The following is a 25,660-nucleotide window of genomic DNA, read 5'->3' as shown; positions in this document are numbered from 1 at the left end:
GTGTTGCTGTAATGTTCACAAGTGGCAATCTAAATTTCAGTGATTTTATTGTTTTATTTTCATTATCAGCCATGATTTTAAAAATTGGTATGAATTTCACGGTATCCACTTTAGGTAACACTTTGCAGTTAGGTTTCATTAGCTAACGCATTAACTAACTTCACTTGTTGGGCAATATATTTGTTAAAGCATTTTAAAAATCTGTTAAAGTCATTCTTTAAAAACACATTGTTCATTCAGGTAAATGACAACTTTTTCACTTTTTGGATTGGTTATATATTATATATATATATATATATATATATATATATATATATATATATATATATATATATAAAAGTAATATATATATAAGTCATTTTTAATTCAAACAGTATCAGCAGTCTGAAGACCTTTTGCCTTTCAAAGTGCTTTCCTTCCTTTTCTCTCTGCTATCAACTGCATCAGGGCATTATCCGTCTTTTTCCCACAAACTCCCACAATGTTTTATCTCTGTTTCCCATCCTCTTGCTGATCTCTCTCAGCTCTATTCATCATGCTTTTACAGCTCTGAAAGCCTGGAAGAAATGGCTGTGGGTTGTAGCACTCTAGTAAAAACACCATTTCTTAGCTCTGTCTGAGGCCTTTCAAGGACAATCTGTTCTGATAACAAACAGCTCTTCAAAGCTCAGGACATCTTTACCACTACACATTTTTTGTGTTCCGTATTTATATGAGTGCAGGTGGTGCCAGGTTAATTGGCTGACCAGGAATATACTGACTACACCTATTGGCTCACAAGTCCAGAGGTGTAATCTTCTCCACCAGTAATCTTATTACCAAGGTGCCAAAAAAGCATGTGTGAAGATTGATATGATCTCCTCTTCTATGTCAGTTCTGATTATAGTGCTGAGATCACAAGCTCCAGGGACGCTGACAGCACATGATCTGTGTTTGTGGCTCTAGCAGAGATCTTTTCTTCACATAAAAGCACACATACACACTCTGGTCTGTATTCTGAATCACACGATTAAATCCATGAATTAGATTAGAGAAGGAAAGAGAGTGATGGAGGGAGAGACAGATAATGAACCATTTAGTGTCTCTGAAAATTATGCAAAGTGACACTGATTTATACAGCTTCGTTTTCATTTCATTTGCATGGAAATCATAGATGCAATGGAAACATTTTAGAATGTTACTTCAAGAGGTTTTTTTAGTTTGTGGCGAGTTTCATATTTTACGGCAATTAATAATTAGCAACTCTGTATAATCTAATGGAATCGAAACGCAAAGGTTTGCTACTTAATAACTTATAACTGTATAAATGAGAGGTTTTTTTTCAGACGCTAAGGGTTTTTCTCTGTAAACAAGAGAACCATAAGCAGCAGATGCAATGTCTGTGAGGAATTGGAGGTTGGGAGAATGACAAGATAATGTCAAGTGTCTTCCTCTTCAGACAACCTCAATGGCGGCCGAGTGAAAAGGGTAGCGGACTGGCAAATTAAGAGTGTGTCAGAGTGTTCTTATGCATACATTCTGTATGAAGAGTCATCTTTGATGCGTTTGTGGTAAAGAGAGGATGAGTGTATGTGTGTGAGCACAGCTGTGAATGGCGTCTGGTTGCATATTTGTTGACCTCTCTGAAGAACCTGGTTCATTAGCGTTTTTGATTTCTGTCACTGCAGAGGCTCTTGAGGGTAATTTGTGTGAGTGTTCTGAGTGCAGAGCCGTGCATCAATATCTGAAAGCGTTTTTGAAAGAAGTGGAAAAACATGTTTTTTATCCTCATCCTTGTGCTCAGACAATTAAATATTTCAGAGCCCAAATCTCTCAGAGAGACAAAACAATTAATTAATCAATTTAGATCAAATTAAGTGCAAAGCACACAAAAAACTAACTTTTTCCACTGCCTTTTTTTATGCCATCATAAGGAGAAGGCTTTTAAACTTATCAGTATCAGTTCAGTTTGACTTCTGTGGAATATTTCATGATAGAGTTGTGTGACAAACAGACGAAACAGATTCGAATCTGAACAGATTTGAAAACAGTAGGCATCGTGCTTTGGCTGCCCGCTGCTCCGTGTGTGATCAAGAAGGTGTGTGTGTGTGTGTGTGTGTGCACGTGATTTCATTCAGTTCTCACTGCTGTGTGTGTGTGCACTTGGAGGTTATATAACCACTTAAACACACTTTCAGTATTATTCACCATTATGAACACAAACAGATGCAGGAACATACTTGTTGTTAAGAGATGAAGGACAAATGTACACAATATGTGTTCCAAAATATCAAACATGTTTGATATCCTCTGACTGGATGTCAGTCCGAGCAAAAGTCAAATGGTGTATTTCAGTCTCAAATTGTTATTCACTAAATAAAATCTGAATATTGGCTCTAGGTGTTGAGAGAAGTAGCATGTCTGATTTCTTTAGAAATTAGAGATTTTTCAAAGAATCGCAAAAATGAATGATTTATTCACAAATCAGACTGCAACTTAAATTTCAGTCTGCTCTTCACACAAAACTATCACTTTTTTTTGCATCTTCATGACGTCTGAAACAACTGCATTGTTCCAAACCTGTTTGACTGACTTTCTTTTGTGAAAAACCAAAATAAGATATTTTGAAGAATGTTTCAGCTGTTTTTGTCTATACAACCCTTTGACATTTAATTTTTTTTTTTGCTTTACTAAAAGGTGTAAGGTTTAGGATTTAAGTTGACAAACAAGATGAAAATGGCCTAAACTTGTAATTTATGACACACGTGTTGGAAAGATTCTGTCTCTGACCTTTGGGGCTAAGCGAGTCTCCGTCCAGGTAAAAGACTCCTCTCCGCAGAGCCACTTCTTGAAGGATAATGCCAAAACTATAGACGTCGCCCTTCTGTGTGCCTCCTGGAGGAAAGCACTCCATTCTCAACAGCTCTGGAGCCATCCACAGCTTACCTACACACAGGCGTATGCAGATGCACACAGACACAGACAGATGACTGACAGTGAACAACAGAGTCCGTGACTGAAGTTTGCATGTATGCGTGTTGTGGAAATCATAGCCAAATTGACTAAAATGACACAGCTGAAAGGTCACATGACTGACGTGCATAATAAGAGTGGGCGTCCTCTGTGTCTGACTCTGTCCTGATGCTGGACAGCCCATAGTCAGTGATCTTTAGCACAAAACGATTGTCAACCACGCAGTTGGATGATTTCAGGTTGCCATGGGATACAATCACACTGTTGTGAAGGAAAGCCATGCCCTGAGGGAAGAGAAAGATTGGAAAGTAAAAAGTAAGCAAGAGGTCAGTCAGAAAAATGAATTTAATCACATTTGGAAAGTTATCTTGGAAAATAAATGCACACATATGAAAGCATAGAGAGGGGCCTCTACCTTTACTATGTCACTGACTAGTGAATATTTGAACATCCAGTCTAGTGTGATGCTTTCATTCTCCAAAATGTCCTGGAGAAGGTGCAAAAAAAAAAAAAAAGATAAGTACATATACATACATAATAAGGCCCTACAAGCATTTAGACCTAATAATGCATTCAACAACAAAACATTAAATCAAAGTGCTTAAGAGAAACTGACTTAATAAACCCACCAAAACTGCCAAGAAAAATGTTTTAACCGTAGAGTATGTGCTCATATAATGTTGTTTGCCAAACTGTCATGAATCCTTATGATTAGGAATTACATGTTAAGGTGAAAGATGTCCCCATAGGTTCAAGCTGACCAACAGTAAATTACAGTTCTGTGATAGCTGTGCTTCATATATCACGGCACTACTGACAACTAATAATAGACCTTTTTTGACAAAAAATTCACTAATGTGACCACACCTTTAGGCCGTTAATGCCACATTCAGGACATTTCCACATTCCCCATCGTTTCATTCGTAATTTTACCAACCTGAGGTCTTCCCCAGCTTAGGTACATGCACATTTTCATATGGATGCATGAGTGCGGATCAGAACGTCATCAGAAGGTTAGTTTTAGAGTAACAGTTAAGTTTGGGGTTGAAGGGGAGAAAACATGATGAATCAAGAGCGTCTGTACCTGCAGGCTGCCTCGAGGGCAGTATTCTGTGACGATGCAGATGTTGGGTGGATCGATGCAGGCACCGATAAAACGGGTCAAATGCTCATTCTGCACATCTCTCATCTAGAGAACAAACACACACAATTACTTTTTTAAATTCAGTTTATCCTTGCAAAAACATTTTAAGCAAAATACCATGACTTTACTGATTATAAATCAAAGGTAAAAAACTGAATTTGCTTGTAAGTTTTGCAATGAATTAGAAAGAAGTGGTAGGCAACACTGAATTAAATTTATTCAAGTAGAAATAATGAAATAACATTTTCTATTTTATTTACATTTTTTACTGTGTATTCAGTTGTTTGTGAACCTATTGTAATGATTGTAATCAGATTTGCAGAATAATTCCTCAGCAGAGCAAAATAACAGCATGAGGCACTCACATGCTTCAGTTCAAACAACACTTTCCTCGTTAACTCGATGCGCTTTCTGTTGATGTATTTAATGGCCACAATGTTTCCCTGGTGAAGAAGCAAGCACACAAATACACACGCTGAGTTTCCATGGTATAGACATAATGGTTTTTATTCTGTACGAACTGTATTTTTTTACAAAACCACCTCTGGCTCTGCACCTTTTTACCTAAACACATAACTTACATGAACAAACATGAACTGGTAATAAACATAATTTAAAACGATCACATCCTATTAATAAACGATTTAAATTATGCTGTTCATGTTAGTTCATTATACTAAATATGTTATGAAACTGCACCTTATTTTACAATGTTACCATGTGAATATTTAATCTAGAGCTTGTCAGAATGATACCTTAAAGTAGCCAGTCTTAGCAAACACCTGGAAATTACCATCAGCTGTTAGCAGTGATCCATAATTTGAACCTCTCTGTAGAGAATGAGAGAAATGACTCAGTGATGATCATGAAATAAATAATAAATAAAATGATTATTTAAATGAAAATCAGCGAGCTTGAGATGACGTTTTAAAACACGAGTGTGCACTACGTAGAATGTACTGTCTCTGTGTTTTACAAGAGAGAGTGTGAGTTTGCTGCCGGTGCTCCTCATGGCTTTTTCTAGATTGCTCATCTGAATGTCCTCCCAAGCAATTCTCCATAACTGAGCGACCAACTCCTTCTCCAGCTTCAGCTTTCTGTACATACAGTATGTGTTTCAAATGCAGCCATATTTGCAGAACAGAATCACAATTATAAATTACTGGTAAGGTATCAGAACGATCTAGCTAGGTCTCACCTGTATATAAACACAGTCACAGTGAAGATAATGACGACGATGAGGAAAAGCACAATTGAAATCATCTGGTGCATTGCGATGGTTTCTAAAAGTTAAGAGGAAAAGTGAAGGATAGTGAGATGCAGGCAAGCAGAACTAGAGCAGAAGTAGTGTATGACACCTACGTGCGCGACAGGCAGGGTTGTCGTTCTTAAAGCCGCAGAGAGGCACATCCCAAGGAATGTTGCCACCTGGCCACTGGACAGCCATCCCAGGAAGAAGCTTCATCTGCTTCTGAGTGCCATTATACACAGCCACGATCTGCAGCACACATGAGAACCAATGCAATGGAGAAATATAATTTTATTTATACAATAAATGAAATTCTACATGGAAATGGAAAGAAACAGCAGTGTTTGATGTTAGACTCGCTGCAATACCTTTAAGTTCAAATATTTTATTAAAATTGTGGCTTTTAGTCCGTGTCTATTAGTTTGACAGACATTACCACTCAAAGGATCAGAGTCTGTAATGTTTTCTTTCCTTTTTTCACATGAATTTTATTCACCAAGTATGTATTCAATTGATCAGATATGAATATAAAGACGAGTAATTTGGGGGGAAAATAAATTCTTGTGACACTGAAGACTGCAGTAATGGTTGTTAAAAAATCAGCTTTGCCATCACAAGAATAAATAGCATTTTAAGATACAATGAAGTAGCTTGGCTTAATGGAACCACTATTTTTTTGAAAATAGGCTCATTATCCATCTCCCTTAGAGTTAAACAGTTGAGTTTTACTGTTTTCAAATCCTTTTAGCTGCAGGTTAGAATAGTGATTGAATGATTGAAATTGATTAAACCAGTAGCATCTTGCTCAAAAAAGTTACCAAAGAGTTTTAATATTTTTCCTATTTAAAACTTGACTCTAACAAGGCTGCGCACCTGAAAATGCTGGGGACTATTTTCAGGCTGAATAATATTATTACACCTGCTGCACCCATGGTTCAACAACAAAGTTCCTTGATTATTACACATCATATCAGCCTAGAAAATCACAACTATTCATTTTCTTTTGGTCTTAGTACACAATGTAACTACAGAAGAGTCAAGTTTTAAATTGAAAATATATTAATACTATTTGGTCATTTTTTTAGGCGAGGTGCTGCCTGAACCTTGACCCTTGGATGTCAACACGCTAGAAAAAAATCAGCTCAAGTTCGAGTATCAAGCGATTTCCTTAAACTCACAAAAAGCTAAAGTTGTGTGAACAAATAGCTTGGTAATGGCGGTGACATCAATTTTACATTGAAAAAGGGCAGTATTTAAAGAAAAAAAATGACAAGAACAAGCTTCATTCAGAGAGCAGCTGAGATCTTTAATATGTATTCATCATCTATCCTGTACTCGCTCATACACACAAACAAAAAACATTCCCCTGAATGAATATGGATCCTATAATTAACCTTCCTACAGCATGGCCTCCCAATTACCAATCAAGCATCTTTCAGAAAAGGGGGTTTTGCGTGGGGGCTTTGGTTTTAAATTTACGCCACCAATCTGCCACTTTGTTTTAAATTCAGGTGTTAAATTTTAATTAATTAGCCTGTAACAAAAACAAAACTGTTTGGATGACACACACACACAAACATAACTGCTGCAAGAAAAATGAGATTGCATTTCCTCTGTCTATTATTAACAACAGAAACATCATTACTATTCAAAGTAAGATGGCACAAAGTGTATGCATACATAAACAAAAATTAAGAAGACGAAGAAATGGAAGAAATTAATTAATAAAAAATATTAACATATTGAATAAAAAATGAAGCCCCAGTGGTTCATATAAAATACATGAAAATTACCACTAAAATACCTGAGAATAACAATAACAAAAATTTGAGACTACTATGTGATTATCACTGACCTGAAAGTTCCCACTGTTGGTGTCAGTCATGTCCCACAAGGCAAAATCAGTCTCTCTGTCTCCATTCTCATCAATCTGCACCAGACCAGTGACACCTGGGAAAACCAAGTGACAAAAAGGGTGTTATAGACCTCACTACAAAAAAGTTGCACAAAAAAACATTAGCTTTGATAAAGTGAAGCTTTAACCTACTTAAAGTTCATGACCCGCCTATAAAGTTAATAATGCATGGGTCCCATAGCTAAAATGAATTTAAATCAAATGAAAAAAGGATAGTTTACTCCAAAAATGGAAATTGCATAATTTTGAAGATGTTTTAAAGAATGTTCCCTATAACTTCCGTTGTTTTTTGTCCATACAGTGGAAGGCCACAGAAACCAAGACTGCTTGGTTACCAGCATTCTTGAATAATTTTTATATTCAGCAGAAGAAAGATATACTGTTCAGATTTTAGACATAAGGATGACACAATTTTATTTTTTGGGTGGTAGGTGACATTAACATCACACTTTGTCACATTAGTAATCGTAAAGATTACAATCACACATAGTAGATCAATCCACACACAGCGAACGTGTATACAAGTATTCAATTGAATCTGATCGAGTCTCTTGAAAAGCTTCCGCTTGTGCCCATCTGCCAATGAGGGTCAGGTGCGGGCTGTAATTTCCTGTGGAGGCCACTCACCTCTTTAAATGGGCTACAGATAGAGGCCGAGTCCAGCTCAGAAAAAAAACACACAGTGACATTTAGACTGATATGAAAAGCTTACGCTTTATCAGAGTGGAAATGTCAAAGCCATTGGAGAGAGAGGGAGAAAGGAAGAGAGAGATGTCCGCACATCAGCTGATGATAAGGATAGCTTTAATAAGCCTGCATGAGTTATAAAAGGAACACGCACATAGACAGTTAGTGGACCATGACTGCCCACCTTCTGCAAACTGTATTCAAATTTTGAGGAATATTTTGACACGTATTTTCTTTTTGGAGAATAAAGGAAAATATCTCGGAACATTGACACTTAATATCTCCAGCCAATGTTCTCCCAGGGGACATACAGGCTATTTCGAAGGATACTAAATTTAGCTCATAATTTTTTACATTACACAGAGACACATACATGGATGGACAGAGAGAGTATGTGTTCGCACCATGTAGTCAAAATAATGTAATGAGTGTAGGTTTGAGGTTAGATAAGTGTTATGACTACCTCAGCAGGAAGTACAGGAAACGACTTGAGTACAGCATACCGGAATGAAAATGTAAATGGCAGATTGATGCTGAGAGCATTTTAATAAAGCAAAAACATATTTCTGAACACCTATCATGTTGATGTCTGTACTGATGCCTTGTAAACTTTGTTATCCACCAGAATAATATATATATTTTGTCTAAATTGTGAGAATTATATATATATATATAAAACATTTTAGGTTAAACATATTTAATGTGTCTTTATTGTGTTGGCCAAGAATCAGTTTTTGTTTTTGTTTTAGATGTAATGCAAATATATGTTAGTATTTTAGATCAACTACTGGTTTAGCAAATTCATCTAAATTCATTTAGTTATTTATCATTTTACCTGTGATACATAACTATAACAATAATAATCATAAAACACAAGAAAAGATGCTAAGTTCCAAAGAAATTAAATTAAAAGTGCATGAAACAATGGGCAGTTGGAAGATATTACCGATTTGATCTGTTGAGTCCTTTACTTTGAGTCAGCTGTGCACAATGTAACTAAAGTATGCCCTCGATCAATAGATCTGAAAAGGATTTCATTCTCTTTACAATAAAGAAAATGAACGATTTCAGAAGCGAACTAAAGAAAGTCTACTTCCCCTTTCAAATGTCATATAAAAGGCAGAACATTCTGTGCTTTTGGTCTATTCAGTGGCTTCATATTGCTATAAAACCCTTGTGTGCCCAAGTTTGTGCGTGCAGTCTTTAGGAGCCAGGATTACAGGATATAACTCTACTAGCTGGACCAAGAGTAACACAGTAATTACAATTTTGGGGCAGTTGCTTTTACAGATGTCTGCATGAGCATCTTCATCTTTACAGAGATCTAATTGCAGTCACCAGCCAAATAAAGACTTTCTATTGAACGTCACATATTCTGCAAAGCTAAAAGCTTTGAGCTAAAAGAAGCAATGCCAACACAGATATTTTCATAATCTTACATCAAATAACAGCACAGAAATAAGAAATAATATGACAGATCAAAATTTCACTTCAAAAATAATGATCTCTCCAAACAAACTAAACTCTTTGTTAGAAAAATAAAATTAAAATCAGCTAAAAACAACCTCAAACCTTCTCCAATTACTAAACCTCAAACTTTCACCATTGGTGAAAGATGTGGCTGATAAGGTAATTGCTTTAGACTCTAAACTCTGGAATATGGCAAATTGGGACATGATTAAATTGAACACACTTAAACTATAGTCTCATTGTATAATATATTCACTTAACCAAGTATATTAATCACTGACTAGTATGCCATGGGTTGATCTCCACCAGAAGGGTACAGATTGAGCATCCTCACATGTTAAAAGAAAATTAGATTTGTTTACAAAAGTTCAAGTTAAAATTCAAAGAACTGCCCAAATTTTGCCTATAATGCTTTGCAAATTCTTGCAATATATTTTAGAAAGTTCACACACAATGGCTTTAATGTTACCCAAATTATGGAGATATCTAAATGTAACATGCACGTAAAACTGAAAAATAATATTTTTACTAAAAATATTAAATGTTGAAGTATTTATTTATTTTGTGACTAGCAGATAGTGAAAGGAAAATCTTTACTTCATTGATGACAATTGATGAGTTTTATTGCCCAGTTTGTTCCAAATAAAATTTCACAGAAGGACATCAGCAGGAAAAGCTGCCTTAAATGAGTCTGAGTATGGCTCACATGTTGGTCTATCACTTTCAGGCCATTAGCTTTGGTCAAACGCCTACAGAAACACACCTGATTCTGTGTGTTTGGGTGGGCAAACCAACCATAGAAAACCTCTTTTTGTCTGAAGTAGATCCATGGCAACAGGACACCTGCTGACTGTAGAATAATGTGAAGCAAGTCAAATACAGTATATTGGGATCAGATATAAAGTGAGGGGAGGATGCAAGAATACATGGTTAGATGATAAAAGAAGAAATCTTATAATCTTAATCTTAATAATCTTATAAAATGGCAAAAAAAACATGGCATATGAGAGTTAGAGTTCTCTCAACAATTGATAAATGCATCATTTAGCCAACAAACAACCTCAGTGGTGCATCGGTAATGTGTCTGTAATGCCAGACTTTTTGCTGCAGGGCATATTATTATATTTTCTGTTTAATTGATAGAAACCAAACTGGACCTGGCACAGACAGAGGCCTGTTTTTCCTTCCCTTAATTAATAAATAAACTATGATGTACACAATATCAGATTAAAGTTATTTTTTGTTCCAATTATAATAAGAAAAAAAGTGAAAAATAGTAAGACTATATATATATATATATATATATATATATATATATATATATATATATATATATATATATAGAAGGCAGAATTAAAACAGTGAAACAAACAACAAACTCGCAAACAAAGTATATTTTTATTAAAAAAAAAACACTTTTATTTCCTCTTGAGAGCAATTTTTTTTTTTCAAATCTTCATACTGTAATAAATAAACCAATGAAATCACTTTGCCCATTGATGTTACTTTGCTTTATAATCACTGAGCTGAACTATCAAAATATCACAGATAACAAAAAAAATCTTAACCAACATTTAATTAATACATACCACAACCGTGAGAACATAAAAAAAAATGTTCATAATGAACTGAACAGGAACATTAACATAATTATTTCCTCAGTAATCCCTTACTGACCAGAATATTTGACCAGAGAGAATGCAGCATGTGACCTCTACAGAAAAGGCCACAGATACATTTAGTACATTTAGTAAACCTTAGTTTACGTTCTAGATTTTAGAAAGATTTCAGATAGATCATGTGCTCACCATAATAAGTCCGGTTCCACATTCTCTTTGTGACAGACTCTCCTGAAGGTCGACCATGTCCTTCTGCAAGACTCTCATTTAAAGCATTGCAGTACAACATCAGACCATCATAGAAACCACCTGAGATGATGTTCATCTGAAAGAATAAAATACACAATTGAATATAAAGAAGAACAAATTCATAATCAGAACTAGGTTGGTACTGATGAACATATTAGAGGTTATCTTCCTTACACAAATCCTACAGAATGTGTTATTATTCTGTAGATATTTTACATATACCCGATGTGATATAAATCCTTTATCAAACATTTGTCATAAATGAAAAAGAAAATTCATAATGAGTGAGGCACAGGGTAAAGTGCTTCATCTTTTAATATTTTGTCCTGAATCATTCTGACCATTTTACCCCCGCAGAGATCCATTTAGATGCAAATGAACAGAACTGATGAGAGACTTGTTGTTTTTAAGGCACAGTCACTGGAAAAGAGTTTTTCATTTCAGATTTAACTGAAGGCCCTTGCCACTTTCAAAATGTAAACTGAGATCCAGAAAAACACTTGAAGATGATCTGAGACTCCAGCCTCTCAATTAGAATCAACAATGACGGGAACATTCACAAAGCCTCAGACAAATTAAGACAGATGTGCTCATAATGCTTGTTCATCTGGTCGAGAACTGTGATAGACTTCCTCTCAGAAGCACACCCAATCTGAAACACCCCATAAACATGTGTCTATGTGAATGTGGTTTGAGATGCCTTGTGAAATGCCTCTCTACATGAATATTATAATTGCCCTGCTCTCTTAAATTCATATGCAGGACACACATTAACAGAAAACTGCATCATACACATGAGCTCCATAACTACAAACATATTTTCCCCACATTAAAATATGTGAACGTAGTCTCCCAATGGACGCACAAAGCTTGAATCTGTTTGACCAGAAATTTGCACGTGTACATCACATTAAAGTCATATTCTGGTCCTTGCACATTTATAGGGATATATCATTACGGTCAACATATATCAATGCAGTTTTTGAAGAAAGCCTGTTTCTTTGTCATTTCATTATTACGTGAATGGAAAACTATTACAGGAAAAGCTGTAAACACACACAATGCATTTTGGCTGAAACATTCATTTAATCATTTGTGCCCTTTTAAGCTGTTTATGAGAGAACCCTGGCTGTAATGAATCTACATACGATTTCTAACAAAACAGAAATAAATTGAAATTTCAAGGGATGTTTGAAAAGATGGAGAGCACAGTTAAGTCTTGGTAAAAACGCATTGCAACCAAACATGAAAATAAAACTATATCGCTTCACAATGATCCCTCTTACCAAAGAATCCTCCACTGTGAAGTTGAACATCTGTTTGGCATCAGATTTTAGATCTTTGACAAACTCCTTGTACTCCTGATTCTGTGGCTCCCTGTAGGTCAGAATCTTCACACTCTGAAAAATATACAAAAGAAAAAAAATACAAAAAAGATACACATTAAACTGTTTAACTAATTTCAAAATGTAACTGAAATTTCAACAGTCATCATTACAGTCTTTAGTGTTACAGGATCCTTCAGAAATCATTCTAAGATGCTAATTTGGTGCTTAAGAAACATCTTATTTTCAGAAGTGCTGAAAACAGTTGTGCTATTTAATATGTTTGTGCAAACCATATTGTTTTCAGCATTATTTCATAACTAAACTGTCTTAAACTTCAGTACTGTCTTTAACTGTCACTTTTGATCAAAAACATCCTTCTGGCCCTTACTGGCCTTTTTAATTGGTAATGTATACTGAAATATACAAATATTTTTCCTTTATACAAATAGAATATTCAAATCTACTTTCTAATACCCATTTTGCTGGTCAGTTCTGAGTGTCAAGCTATGGAAAATGCAACAGACAACTGCTGACTGCTGACATAAATCACATTTACAGATAGGTCCTAATCAAATGAGCTGCTAATATTTTTAGAATGCCAAAATCTATCAATAACCATTTGACAACTTTTGCATTTCCTGACAGACTGAAGTACTTCTCATATAACTTAAGTTAATTTGGTCAAGTAGTAAAATTAAGAAAAAGCATAATTATTCAACAAACAAATCATCTGTCTGTGTGATGTGCACAAGCATAATCTTTAATCTACCAAAGCTAAGCTCCAGTGAGAGTCAGCCTGTCCTGGATCTAACTGTGCGTGGGTTCATCAGCGGGTACTGAGTGTTGGAGTTTAGACTTTCTCACGCTCTGCACAGAAACTCTTCCACTTTCAAAACAGGCGGCTGTTACCACAGTGGGAGCCGGTGATTGCAATTTTGTGACATCAACCAAGCCAGAGTGATGTGCAGAGCATTTGATAAGAATACTGCTCAAGATTTTGAGCCCCTGAGGCATAACAGTGACTGTTTTGTGCTACGGGATGTCTAAAATAAAAACACGTTGTTATAATGTCAGCAGAAACACTAAAAGCAAGACTTTGGTTAATGTTCAAGTGACGAGACAGCAATTCGGATGAAAAAGATTTGTAAAGCTTCTCTAAACCTGCAGAGAAACTAGACCATAAAACTAAGGATGCTGATTTTGTGCATGCGTGTGTGTGTGTGTGTGTTAATGGATGCTTTACTCTTCAGACCAAGGGCTTACTGGGCAAATTTAATAAGGACAGCTAACAAAAGTCATATCCATTCAGAAAAAGACAGATGAACGGACTTACTTCAGAGAGCATCTATAGATTTAAGTTGTAGTTTTTTTGTTTTTGTTTTTTTTTACTGTATACTGAATTAAGTGCTTTCTCTTTCAGAAACAAACATTGTTAAATTTAGATTTCTGCTTTAAATGAGTGGGATTAAACAAACTTCATTAAGACTTCATTTAATTTCAATTATTCTAACGCTTAATATTATTATAATAATCAAATATTATTTTAAATCCAAATATTATATATGACTGAAAATTGTTTGCTTGAATTGTATCTTCTAATCTCTATTTGTCCATCATTCTCTCTCTCTCACTAACTCTCTCTAATGTTTTAAAAGGCTTTAATCACCTGGAAGGCCTCCTTTGCATATACATCATCTGGGTCTCCTCTGGCCCACGGCTGAGAAGGCCTGGACTCCAAAGTGCGTCCAAAGAGATCGATGTAGAAAAAGACATACTCCTCCTTGGGGAGACCTGCCCTGTGGAAGTGCACCATCAACTGCCGGAAAATATCCGGAGAACAGCATACAAACACTACTGTAACGAGAAAGACAGAGAAAACAAAGGATGTCGACATGAGAAAAGACACGACCAAACTTTAGCCTCTTCATAATTCATATCTGCCTTTCCTTTATATGAGATAGAAGCCTAAATACAGAATTTTTGCACTCCCATTAGCACTTTTACCAGAAATGACTTTGTAATCAATACCATAATGCCATTACTTTGCCATAACTTGTCAATTTAACACATCCAGACAGGAATTACACATGTGTGCATTTTTGTTCATGAGTGAAAATGCGTCTGTGTGGTGCCTTAATGCATTTATGGATCTGAATGTGTCTGGGCTGTCTGTTCTATGCTTTTACTGTACATGTTTTTCATGATTCATCCAAACGAAATGCTTTTTAATATAAGTATCTTAAAAAACAAAAAAAAACAAAAAAAGACAAATTTATATTTGTCTAATGGTCAAATGTGATTTATCACAAATTTTATAAAATCTTACTATCATAAGCTTTCTTGAGAAGCCAAACTGCATATCTTGTATAAAAGATGTTTAGATATTTCTTTTGGAAAATGAGACAAAAATACTGATAAAGATAATGATTTTGCAGGGTAAATATAACCAGCAGAAACATTCTCATTGTTATTGAGCTAAACAGGATGTTTCATGAGAATGATAAGGAATAGGTTTTATATGAAACGGATGTTAAGCTTCTCCTCGACGTTTCAGATAATAAAACATACAGAAGAGAGAAGCAGCCACCAACAATGTGAGAAAGAGATCTGGACAAGAAAACAAAATGCTTCATTAACTCTCATCAAATGAGTGAAGTTATCACAAAAACGGTGAGAGAAAGAGATAGAACTTGACTCCAGACCAGACAGTCATTTGCAGAGTGAGGGTAATTGCAGGAGACCTATGCTAACAGCCAGTGTGTGTGTGTGTGTGTGTGTGTGTGTGTGTGTGTGTGTGTGTGTGTGTGTGTGTGAGTGTCTGCTGCTCAATGACACAGTGTGATTTCAGTATAAGGGTAATAATGAACACAAACTGAATGATGGATTTTGAATTTGAGAAGAGATCTGTAAATGAACATCTACCTACAGGCATCTCTGCCAGTATAATGGAATAGGGAGAATATCAATCTAACTGTCCATATGAGACAAAAGAAATAAATAGAGGATACAAGCCAACATGTACACAGAAAACTTAAATAAATAGACACATCAATCCAAAAATAAATAAGTGTTTTAAACTAAAAACTCTGTGGGAATCTGAAACAGAAGTAAACATCCCCTGAGAGCAAACCTGTGAAGGTCAGAAAGGGGGACATGATCTAGAGAGTCTGTCTGTGCCTCTTTGTGAGGGAGCCAAACGACAATGAAATGCAAAACTTGTCGCCGCATGTCAACAATTTTAGAGCTTTTCAGCCCTAACCATCTTTACAAATCAGTACACAAACACTGGCTTTTAACTGGTCTACAAGTAGGTTGGGCAAGTAAAGTAGGTTTAAATACAACATCTTAAAATCTGATTGACTCAATCTGACTACTCACCCCGCCAGAATAAAAACACTGACAGACATTTGATCTGAAAACCACACACAGAGCATTCTGCAAGCTATTGAAGTAACACATAACTGTGAAGTAAAACTGGAAATATATAGGAGGATAAAAAGTCCCACTGTGACGGAGTCAGAGGTTCGGTTCAATACTGAACTACCACAGAAGCAGACTTTTACATCTGCCCACATGACTTTTGCCGTGACAAAACCCAGCCGTCACTCTGTCAAGAACGAGAAAGAGAAAGAATGAAGAAACAACTAAATGATGTGCAAAATGCAGCCTCAATCAAATAGCAAACTGCATAATTTGTGCACTGAGCTGATGCCAACGATGCAAATATAGTCAGGACTTTCTGATTTCCCCAGTTCATGACAGATCAGAGCCCACAAGTGCGACTGCATCAATTTCATTTTTGCTATGATTATCAAGGCATGTCCATAGGATAAATGCAATTTTGTTTGGGAAAGGAGTATGTCAGGTGTGAGAAGCAACCTGTCATTGAGATAAAACAGTCCATTACACACTCAAATGCACATCATTATCAGATAAAGCCCCTGAGAGAGGCTGCTGGCAGATATCCAGCCTAAGGCAGGGAAACTCTATTTTCAACACTGGTAAACATTAACTAGCACTAAGCAAATGAGTGCTTCACTTTTCTCAGACGCACGCAGAGCATTCTTGAACATGTTTTCTTCCATGGACAGGAGTGACAGAACATGAGTGGGTATTTTTGTGGACCAAACTGAGTTTAGCATCTGCATATACTCAACAGAGTTCAGTTTACAAAGAGATGCTTTGTTAAGAAAGTATAAAAACAGCAAACCTCAAATTATTGAGAATAGCACATTTCAAATATTAATTTGTCATACCAAAACTATTTAAAGCTACATAAAGTATTTTCAGCTGGTCATGTGATCTCAACACAGTATATCCATTTCCAAGAAATGATCCACTTCAAGTAACAAACAGCTTATATTAGGCTGATATAATTATTCTTGTGTGTGTGTGTGTGTGTGTGTGCGCTTGGTGCGCTTTTTTCAGTATTACACAATCATGTTAACAAAAAAAGGTGATTAAAAAGAGAGAAATTAAATTTACATTTTTAAAAAGTGGTGCCGTTACTGCAGCAAAAAGACATTTGGAATTTTTGATCATACTTGCATATAATACGAAATAAAAATTTCTGTTTGCTACCTGCTTATATGACAAAAGAGTTTATGGCTGATAAAACAAACAAAACAAAAACATGTCAAAAAAAAAAAAAAAAACCTATGTAAATGCTCCTATACCAATTACTTACATTTTAATTTTTTATCATCTTGATCTTGATCTTTTGATCTTGGGCTCCTATTCTTTTGAGCTGAGAAGAAAATTCTAAATTTTTATATACAGACAAAAGAATTGTCGACCAATTCAAAGCTCTGCATTCTATTATATCACCACACCAACAAGACCATGAGTAAGAGGAAGTCTGCCCTCCCAACAAGAGCTAATCACAGCCCTGCTTGCATGGAATCAGATGAGGAGGCACGTTGTAATTGCAACCAAGAAAAACGACCACACACTGCACTCGAACGATAATGATGGGCTCAGCTCAGAAAATGCGATGTCGTTCTCTAATATAAACGTGCTATAATTACGCTGACAGCCGGAATCAGACAAAAAGGGCATTTATTCTGTGCTGCATTTAAGAAAACCCAGATTTGTTTTATTCTCTGAAAAAAACACCAATAAGACATAACTTTGTGTTCATATGCTCTTGTTGTTTGTTTCATTCTGTCTTTTTCTATTTCTTCTGTATGTGTATATACTGTGCATAACTGATCAATCATAGCAGACCAGTAGAGAATCACTCCCACAATGATTCTGATTCTGATCTATACTATGTAAATGCAAAACTGTTAAGTTTATGCTGTTCTATCCTTCCCCTCAATCCATAATTAAAGTGCTTGAGCACACCTTTCTAAAGAATATCAACATTGTAGTTGCACAGCACTCTACGGCTCCAAAAAAAACGATCAGAGCAATTACAACAGGAAGTAGCAGCATTTTTATTGATCTGGATGGAATCCTTGAAGCCTTTTTTTATCACGTATCTGTTTGGGAGCAGACCATGAAGGGGGAGCAGACAGGGACATGGACGGGCTTCATCCATGCTCACTTATTCAGCTATTTGTTGACAAGATAATCCATCAAGGCCTGAGTGATCTGACAGAAGATAAAAGAAATGGAGTGATGTTTAAAGATTCTCTCTACAAGGACACAGAAGGAATCTCACAGTGAGAGAGAAGAAAGCGTTGATTATCACAATGATGTCAATTCTACAGCATCGAATGGGGTAGAGGAAGTAAAAGTAAGCTTAAGCCACACAAGAGCTTCTCACAAGAGCTTTCAGCTTGGCTCTGCACAAAATTACAAATGAGATGGAAGAGCCTGATGGGGTTTAAAGGGACTGCATCAGCATTTATTTTACAGTTATAAATATATATGAATGTTAGTGTATTATTTATTCACATTAATTTGCACACCAGCAGTACATCTTATGATCCAGACGTGTGTACTTTATATAGCTGAAAACTATATATATATATATATATATATATATATATATATATATATATATATATAGTTTTTTTTTTTTGGTTTTTTTAACTCTTGCATAATTCAGACAATGGCAAAATTCACTTATGGAATTGGGAATGGGCAATATGAGTAATATTATTTATTGTATAATAATATATTGATTGTCTGATAAAAACAGATGTCAGACAGTAGGAATATTAGACAACTGTCACTTTAAGAGCTACCTGAATCCAGTATAATGCTACACGTTTTCTTTCTTGGCTGTTTGCTTTCACTTAATACATAAATTGCTGTGCTTATGAGGATACTTGCAAAGATGGGCATTTTGACCCATAAGAGTGTATGTATTTAGCCATCCAGGGTCTGAAAAAGTGACAAAAACAACTCTTGGCCTCTATGAGCACTTGTTTTTAAATCACATTTACTTAAAATGACCACGTACCACAGCAAAGTTACATGAGTGTATAACTGCGATAAACATTTCTACCAGTTATTAGTGTCTACTGGTATATTGGAACCCTATTTGGAATCTAAACATCTAATACTCAATCCAGTATTTCCCTCTTTCAACATGAAAAACACTGATTACTACGCACTATGCAGAGTCCTGCCCCCCAGTACCACCAGCAACCAGGAAATGAAAATTGCTTGTCAAGTCTTTAAATGGAGGTTTTGCACAAAAATTTAGATTTTTACTAATGCTCATTAGCAACAGACCAACACAATGAAATTTGAGAAAAAAATGTCTTTGAAAAAAAAACTGAGCACATTTAGAGGGGACTGCTTAACATATATCTAATGTTTAACTGTAATCCACTAAAAGCAGGTTCTGGCACAGACTGTAAAAATAAACTAATTTCTGCCGAGTCGAAACTGTTACGTTTCTCTACTAATCCTATTTGACACAAGCCAGTATAAGGTTACAAATTCAATTAGCGCAGGAATCTGTGTGATGTAAAGGAGGTCTGCCTAACATTACCTCAATTTAGAGGATGTGAGGTCATTGTTTTAAATAAGAAAAACCTTATTTTCTTCTGTCACTAACATTAGAGAACATTATGACTGGAGTATTCTGTTCATGAGGGGGTAGATTCAAGGCGGATATAAAGACATGCTTTGCTTTTGAAATGTTTGGGTTTATGTCTGGAGGGGTTTAGTTACTCTGTATTACATCCAAAGGTCAGAAACGACAGGAGATATCAACTTGAAATGTCAAAATACAGCACATTCCTCAGTAAGCAATACTGGGTTTATAAAAGCATGATTCTACAAATTTGTGTAGTTTTCTTCCTATCCTTCACAACCCCTCAGTTAAGATAAATTTTTAAGTTGATCCAGATGGATAGAAAAGCAGGGATAAGCAGAACGCAGCCTTGTGGGTAGTTTAGTTCAGCATGACAGCCCTTTCATTCTGCAACCAAGATGACAAAATGGAACAAATTTTGGCAATTTAGGAATTACAAACAATACCATAATATGATCACAACTCATGCAGTTCTGTTGTTCCTGATTCAGAACTGTTTCTCCTAGATCACGTCCAGAATCTGAGCCAGAGGTCTGAAAACCAGATCTTCTTGTTAGCACTCTGGAAGGATGGTTCTCTTTGATCCTGGTTTCCACCATGTGCAGAACCAGGTGTGATTGAAGTGATTGGGTACATAGAAAAATTAAACCAGAGAAGCACAGTCCTCATCAACCGAGCAGCTTTGAAGTGTGTGTGTGTGTGTGTGTGTGGAAGAGAGAGAAGGATGCTGAAGCACCTGCTGACTTCTGGCCGATAACAACCTTACAGTACTGGAGATTTTATCCAGAAGCAAAGCAGCAGCTAAGTGCACATCACTTCACGGCTGCAGAGAGAGAACGAGAAGTCTGAATGGTTATGAACGAGTGTGCATTTGTTGCTAGGTTTGTGTAATGATGTGAGCAAATAATCCAAAAAATGAATGTTACAAAATGGATGTAGAGATGGTTACAATTATGTAATTAGCTGCACATCCAGCTTCGACATCTTCAGCTAAAGCTCTCTAAATGCCTCAATGTTCAAGTCCACTTTCATCAACATTTACAAGCTGGGTGTTTTCCAAACTACCGCCCTGATGATATAGATTTGTTCAAATAAAATGCACTTGTTCTCAGTTATATAAATCTAGAACTGTGCTTTCAAGAGACAAACATTCTAAACCAGACAGAGCTCTGACATGGAAAACTCAAACAGGAATGCCACTCTCATGGCAGGTGGTATGCCTCCATGTGTTGTCTTCCTGCTGCTGATGATGTGAGGATGTTTTACAGGGTTGAGGGGAAAGAGGCAGGAGGTAAGGAAGGGCATTTCCTCTCTTCTGAGATCTCCGGAAAAGGTTATGTCTCCACAGGTAATCCCAATATGTTAATCAATCAAAAGACCCCAAAACATTTCTGAAAAAAACATTCTATCACCTGTCCCAAAAAGTTCACATTTAATTAAAGAAATGTATTGTCTGTGTTATGGCCAGTGACTGATGGCCAACTGATATTTTGTCTAAATCATTGTGAATTAGGGCATCACAACATTATAATGTACATATGAAATGTTTTTTTTTTTTTTGCTGTTAAGTGTACTAATACTTATTCTATGACAGACCCTAATGAACCCATTACGATCGCCCAAGCTTTTGTCTGTCCTCTAGAGAGAGCAAAGAAATTTGGTCTGACTTTATTGCTGGTGTTTTATGAGCACAGTGTTTTACATCATGAGGCTGATTGTATTTTTCACTTTATGGGCGATAGTAAAAATGGGATATTGCTGATACCATCTCCTGAAAGCATATGCTTTGGATTCTGTGTCTTCAAAGGGTTTTATGACATATAAACAGCCTCCACCTGAGACACCATCCTGCTGCTTCATTCATTTGACTTTTTACGTGTTAATACAACACTGCATTTTTGACTGTTCATTCAGTGACTCAACAGAGCATCCAGTGACTAATGACGAACCATTCAAATCTACCAGTTGGAAAGACTGAATAAACTCACTGAATGAACACAAACTCTGTATTCGCAGGAAATGCCAGCAGATCAGATAATGTGTGCTAAAATTTCTTGCATGCTCACAGGGATCATGACCTCTGTTAATAAATGTTGTTTGGTTGACATTTTTATGTCCCTGTGGGACTTGAAAAAAGGTTTAAAGCACATTTTACCCATTAAAAACTTTTTAGATACAGGTTTCCTTAGTTCCCCTTTGCGGAATAAGCAGTAATCTGATTCCGAGGTCAGAGCATAAAGGAATATTTCACTGCAGAGACAATAACAAGCAATTTTGTGATGCACTACATAGTTATAAATACTACTATAATAAAACTGAATCTCAAGCTGTTGGTCAGTGCAAGTGCTCATACTGCAGTGTGGCTCTCCTTTGGCTTGAATAATGCATACTGCAAAAAAAAAAACTGAACAAAAAGAAAACAACCCTATGTAAAAAAATTATATGTAATAGGTATGTCATTGATGTAGGAAAGCAAAAAAAAAAATCTGTGAAGCTCTTTCTAACCTTCTTCTTCAATTATTGTCAGTCATAATTTGCATGATATTATACTGAATTAGTGTAATGTTAGTCCACACACAATTAAACCTCTTGCAGCATTTCAATGATGGAGTGCAACTTAAAGTAAGCTCGGGAAAAAAGGCTGCTCAATAAGACCTTCACGCTTACTGTTCCTTGAGGTATAAGAAACTTCTAGCATCTGTTTGATATACTTATTTTGTTAGTTCACCCAAAATGGAAACTTCTGCCATTTCCTGACACTTATGTAATTTCAAACCTGTATGACTGGATAAATGAATGAAAAAAACAACTAACACAACAACATTGAACCTTTTTGACTTACATTATATGGACCACAACATACTATATTCTTTGGATAGAAGACAAAGTCAAAACCTGTATGAATTCAACTTCCACCCAATAATAGTATATACCCACACCTTTACTACAAAACATCTCTTTTATCTACTATTTTGCAATTAGTTTCTGCTCTAACTTATGTACTCTTGAAATTGAGTCACAGATATTACAATGGCCTCCTCACGATAAAAGGTTTTCTCATTTGTGCATCACAAATTCGACCTCTAACCTCAGTATCATATCTAGGAGTCAGTTGGTATGGAAACAACATGCCAAGTGGATTTTAAAATCACTAACCTAGGAGCACCGGACAAGCATTAACACGAAGACAGATGGATGACGACATGCAGAAGAAAAACAAACCACTCACCTCTTCCATCATCCTCGATCTTGCTCAGGAGCTCAGAGTAGTTAACAGGCCCTTTGTTCTCCTCGAACACCAGGTTCACGGTGGTGACGTTGTCCTCATGCATTTCCGTGTAAGGCCCCTCCAGGGCAAAGTAGCAGGCCCTTTCTCCCAGTTTGGTATCACTAAACATCAGCAGGGTGTGTTGGTGCCACCCAAAATGCTTGTAGAGGTGGAGAGCATACTCGCCTAGTTTCTTATGTGTGGGGCCCGTGTTGGTAATGGAGGTGTACATCTCCATCTGCACAAAAGCTACAGCAGGAGCCCCTGCTGTGATCATAGGGAGGTCCCAATGAGCAGTGAACAGACCAACAGGGGAGGAGGTGTAGTCGCAACCAGGCCCTATGAAGGCCCATGGTTTGTGTTCGAACTTCAGGTCTACGGCCATGAGGGGGGCGATGGACTCTGAGCAGATACCCTCCCTATTCTCGCTGTTGGCGAAGACGTGCCGGACGTGGTGCCGGGGCAGCAGGGTGGGGTCGGCATTGATGCGAGCTATGGCTCGGTCCAGCGCGGGTCCCACGCGAGGCCATGCCCAAGGGTAGGACGTATTGTGCTGAGGGAGTATGACAGCCAGTACAATGTCATTGGTGTGGTTGTGCACAGGTCTGCGGGACCCTTGGTGTCTGCTGGTCTTGGTCCAGATCGACAGGGTCCCACAGCACAGCAGCATCAAAAGCAGCAGAAACGATCTGCCTCCACCGAACCAGAGCAACAGACTCATATCACTGCCGCTCAAGCTTCCAGCTGATTAGGAACACTAGAAACACACATAGGTTATTATATGAGATCACATTGATAATTTACATGATATTTTTAAAAATGGACACACTTCAAATACTCTGATACTAAAGTATAAAAAAAAGGAACGGCATATCAAAGGTTTTTAGGAGATTCTGCTGTTTACTAACTTTTTACTCTATATTTGGGTCAGAGAAGGTGTAGCCTGATCATATTTTCACCTTTGAGAAGAAATTCCTTTCTTGTACTGGTCACATAAATTAAGCCCAAAATACAGGACGTCTCGGCTAATACAGGACGCTTGGCAGCCCTACTACCAATAGCTGCTGTAAAAGTATTATTCATTGTTAGTTCATTATACCTTATGCACTAAGAAATGAACAAATTGAAACGTATTGTAAAGTGCTATAAACATTCTAAAGAAAGTTGTTTTATATCCACTAAAAAAATTATGAAATTATACGCAATGGAAAATTATTCTATGCTTCATCTGTTGAAATAGTGATATCATGCAACTGAAGGCAACACAAAGAGTTAATAAAATTCCTTTATTCTAGTTTTGTACTTAAGTGTTTGTAGATAAGTGTAGCGCATACATTTGGCTATTTTGACTATCTGCTACCAAGTAGGGTTTCCAGCTTAAAGAAATGAAAATCATTGTGGGGTGGAGGGGTATATACGTACCATATATACTTACAAAAGTATTTTATACATATTTTTCAATTAAAAGACGTCTTATAGATTTAACATGTGCTACTTGTAGTTCTTGACACTTTTTTTATTAATGTGATTGTGTGTTTCAAGTGAAGTGTACAACACTGAATTTCCCTTATAGCTCACTGATCACTGAACACGGCTGGATGTTGGACTCATAGATGTACAGTAAAATACACAATATATAATCACATTGTTTATATTATCTAAAACTGATTTACTTAAGTTATGTTTATGATTTCTGATTTAGCCAATTCTGGGCTAGTAACTGAATGATGATGGGTATCGGTGATCATTCTCAAGTGATCAGCATTTAGCACTGCTGCTGTTGTATCAGTGAGTAGTTAGCAGTCAGAAAACTGGACAAAATAGAGGACGTCCCGGTTAGTTCATTATACCTTATGCACTAAGAAATTAACAAATTGAAACGTATTGTAAAGTGCTATAAACATTCTAAAGAAAGCTGTTTTATATCCACTTCTGAAGAAAAAAAAGAAGAAATTATACGCAATAGAAAATTATTCTATGCTTCTTCTGGTGAAATAGTGATACCATGCAACTGAAGGCAACACAAAGAGTTAACAAAACAAACTCTAAATATACTTGAATGCATCTTGAATCACAGCTAAAAATATACCCCATGCCTGTAGAAAACATTAAAATCATTCTCCTTAGAAAATCAGTTGCTCTCAAATAGTGGGTTGCAAAAAAACACTTAGTACTGAGGGGGAATAAAACAATGAAAATATACTTTTAATCATGCATTTTGGATATCTGTTGAGCACTTCAAAGGTTTTGACAGAAATCAATCTGTCACTTTGTAGAAAGCCATCCAAACTTAATCAGACGCCAACATGGAAAGCCTGAGTGACATGCGTTCATCTCTGAAAACTAAGACACTAGGGAAATATAATATAACATATAACCCAACTACAAAATAAATACAGGTTAGCCACATGTCCAGCGTAAAACAAACAGTTCTGAAAAATACAGCAGACAATCACTGATCTAAAATGTAATGGCAAATCATATATATGAAATAAAAATTTAAGTCCAAACAAGCAGAACAGAAAAACTCTCTTAAGTACCTTTTATACATGTTGTCTTCTGTTCTCCTCAACATGAGCTGATCCTTTGACAGTCCACTCAGCACAGCACAAAACACATCACTGCCTCTGTGAAACTCTCCCCACAGGCTGACTGTGTGTCATTCAGAGTGCCAAGAGCAGCAGTGATTTTCTCAAATCACATTACCACACAGAAAGCTCCACCTCATCTCCGTGTCGAGCTGCATTCCCTGCCATGCTTCAGGGTTCTGAGGGTATTAATGCCT

General features: G+C 36.4%; 1 protein-coding gene across 1 annotated transcript in view; it reads right to left on the bottom strand.

Moving 5' to 3' along the window:
- Positions 1-25,660, bottom strand: part of npr1b (natriuretic peptide receptor 1b) — a 29,746-nt gene extending 4,086 nt beyond the window's left edge. The window contains exons 1-15 of the mRNA XM_043260011.1: positions 25,416-25,660; positions 22,837-23,632; positions 14,280-14,467; positions 12,572-12,685; positions 11,226-11,361; positions 7,201-7,295; positions 5,459-5,594; positions 5,295-5,379; positions 5,073-5,193; positions 4,852-4,926; positions 4,462-4,539; positions 4,037-4,141; positions 3,368-3,439; positions 3,077-3,236; positions 2,770-2,925 (exon numbers count right to left, since the gene is read on the bottom strand). Coding sequence (XP_043115946.1) covers positions 2,770-2,925; positions 3,077-3,236; positions 3,368-3,439; positions 4,037-4,141; positions 4,462-4,539; positions 4,852-4,926; positions 5,073-5,193; positions 5,295-5,379; positions 5,459-5,594; positions 7,201-7,295; positions 11,226-11,361; positions 12,572-12,685; positions 14,280-14,467; positions 22,837-23,596 — 2,281 coding nt within the window. The 5' untranslated portion in view covers positions 23,597-23,632; positions 25,416-25,660. The remainder of the gene's footprint in view (positions 1-2,769; positions 2,926-3,076; positions 3,237-3,367; positions 3,440-4,036; positions 4,142-4,461; positions 4,540-4,851; positions 4,927-5,072; positions 5,194-5,294; positions 5,380-5,458; positions 5,595-7,200; positions 7,296-11,225; positions 11,362-12,571; positions 12,686-14,279; positions 14,468-22,836; positions 23,633-25,415) is intronic.

The sequence above is a fragment of the Puntigrus tetrazona genome, chromosome 16 (genome assembly GCF_018831695.1).
Source record: "Puntigrus tetrazona isolate hp1 chromosome 16, ASM1883169v1, whole genome shotgun sequence".
In the NCBI taxonomy this organism is placed as follows: domain Eukaryota; kingdom Metazoa; phylum Chordata; class Actinopteri; order Cypriniformes; family Cyprinidae; genus Puntigrus; species Puntigrus tetrazona.
Note: the sequence above shows the minus strand (reverse complement) of the source record. Positions and strands in the feature narration are given on the sequence as shown.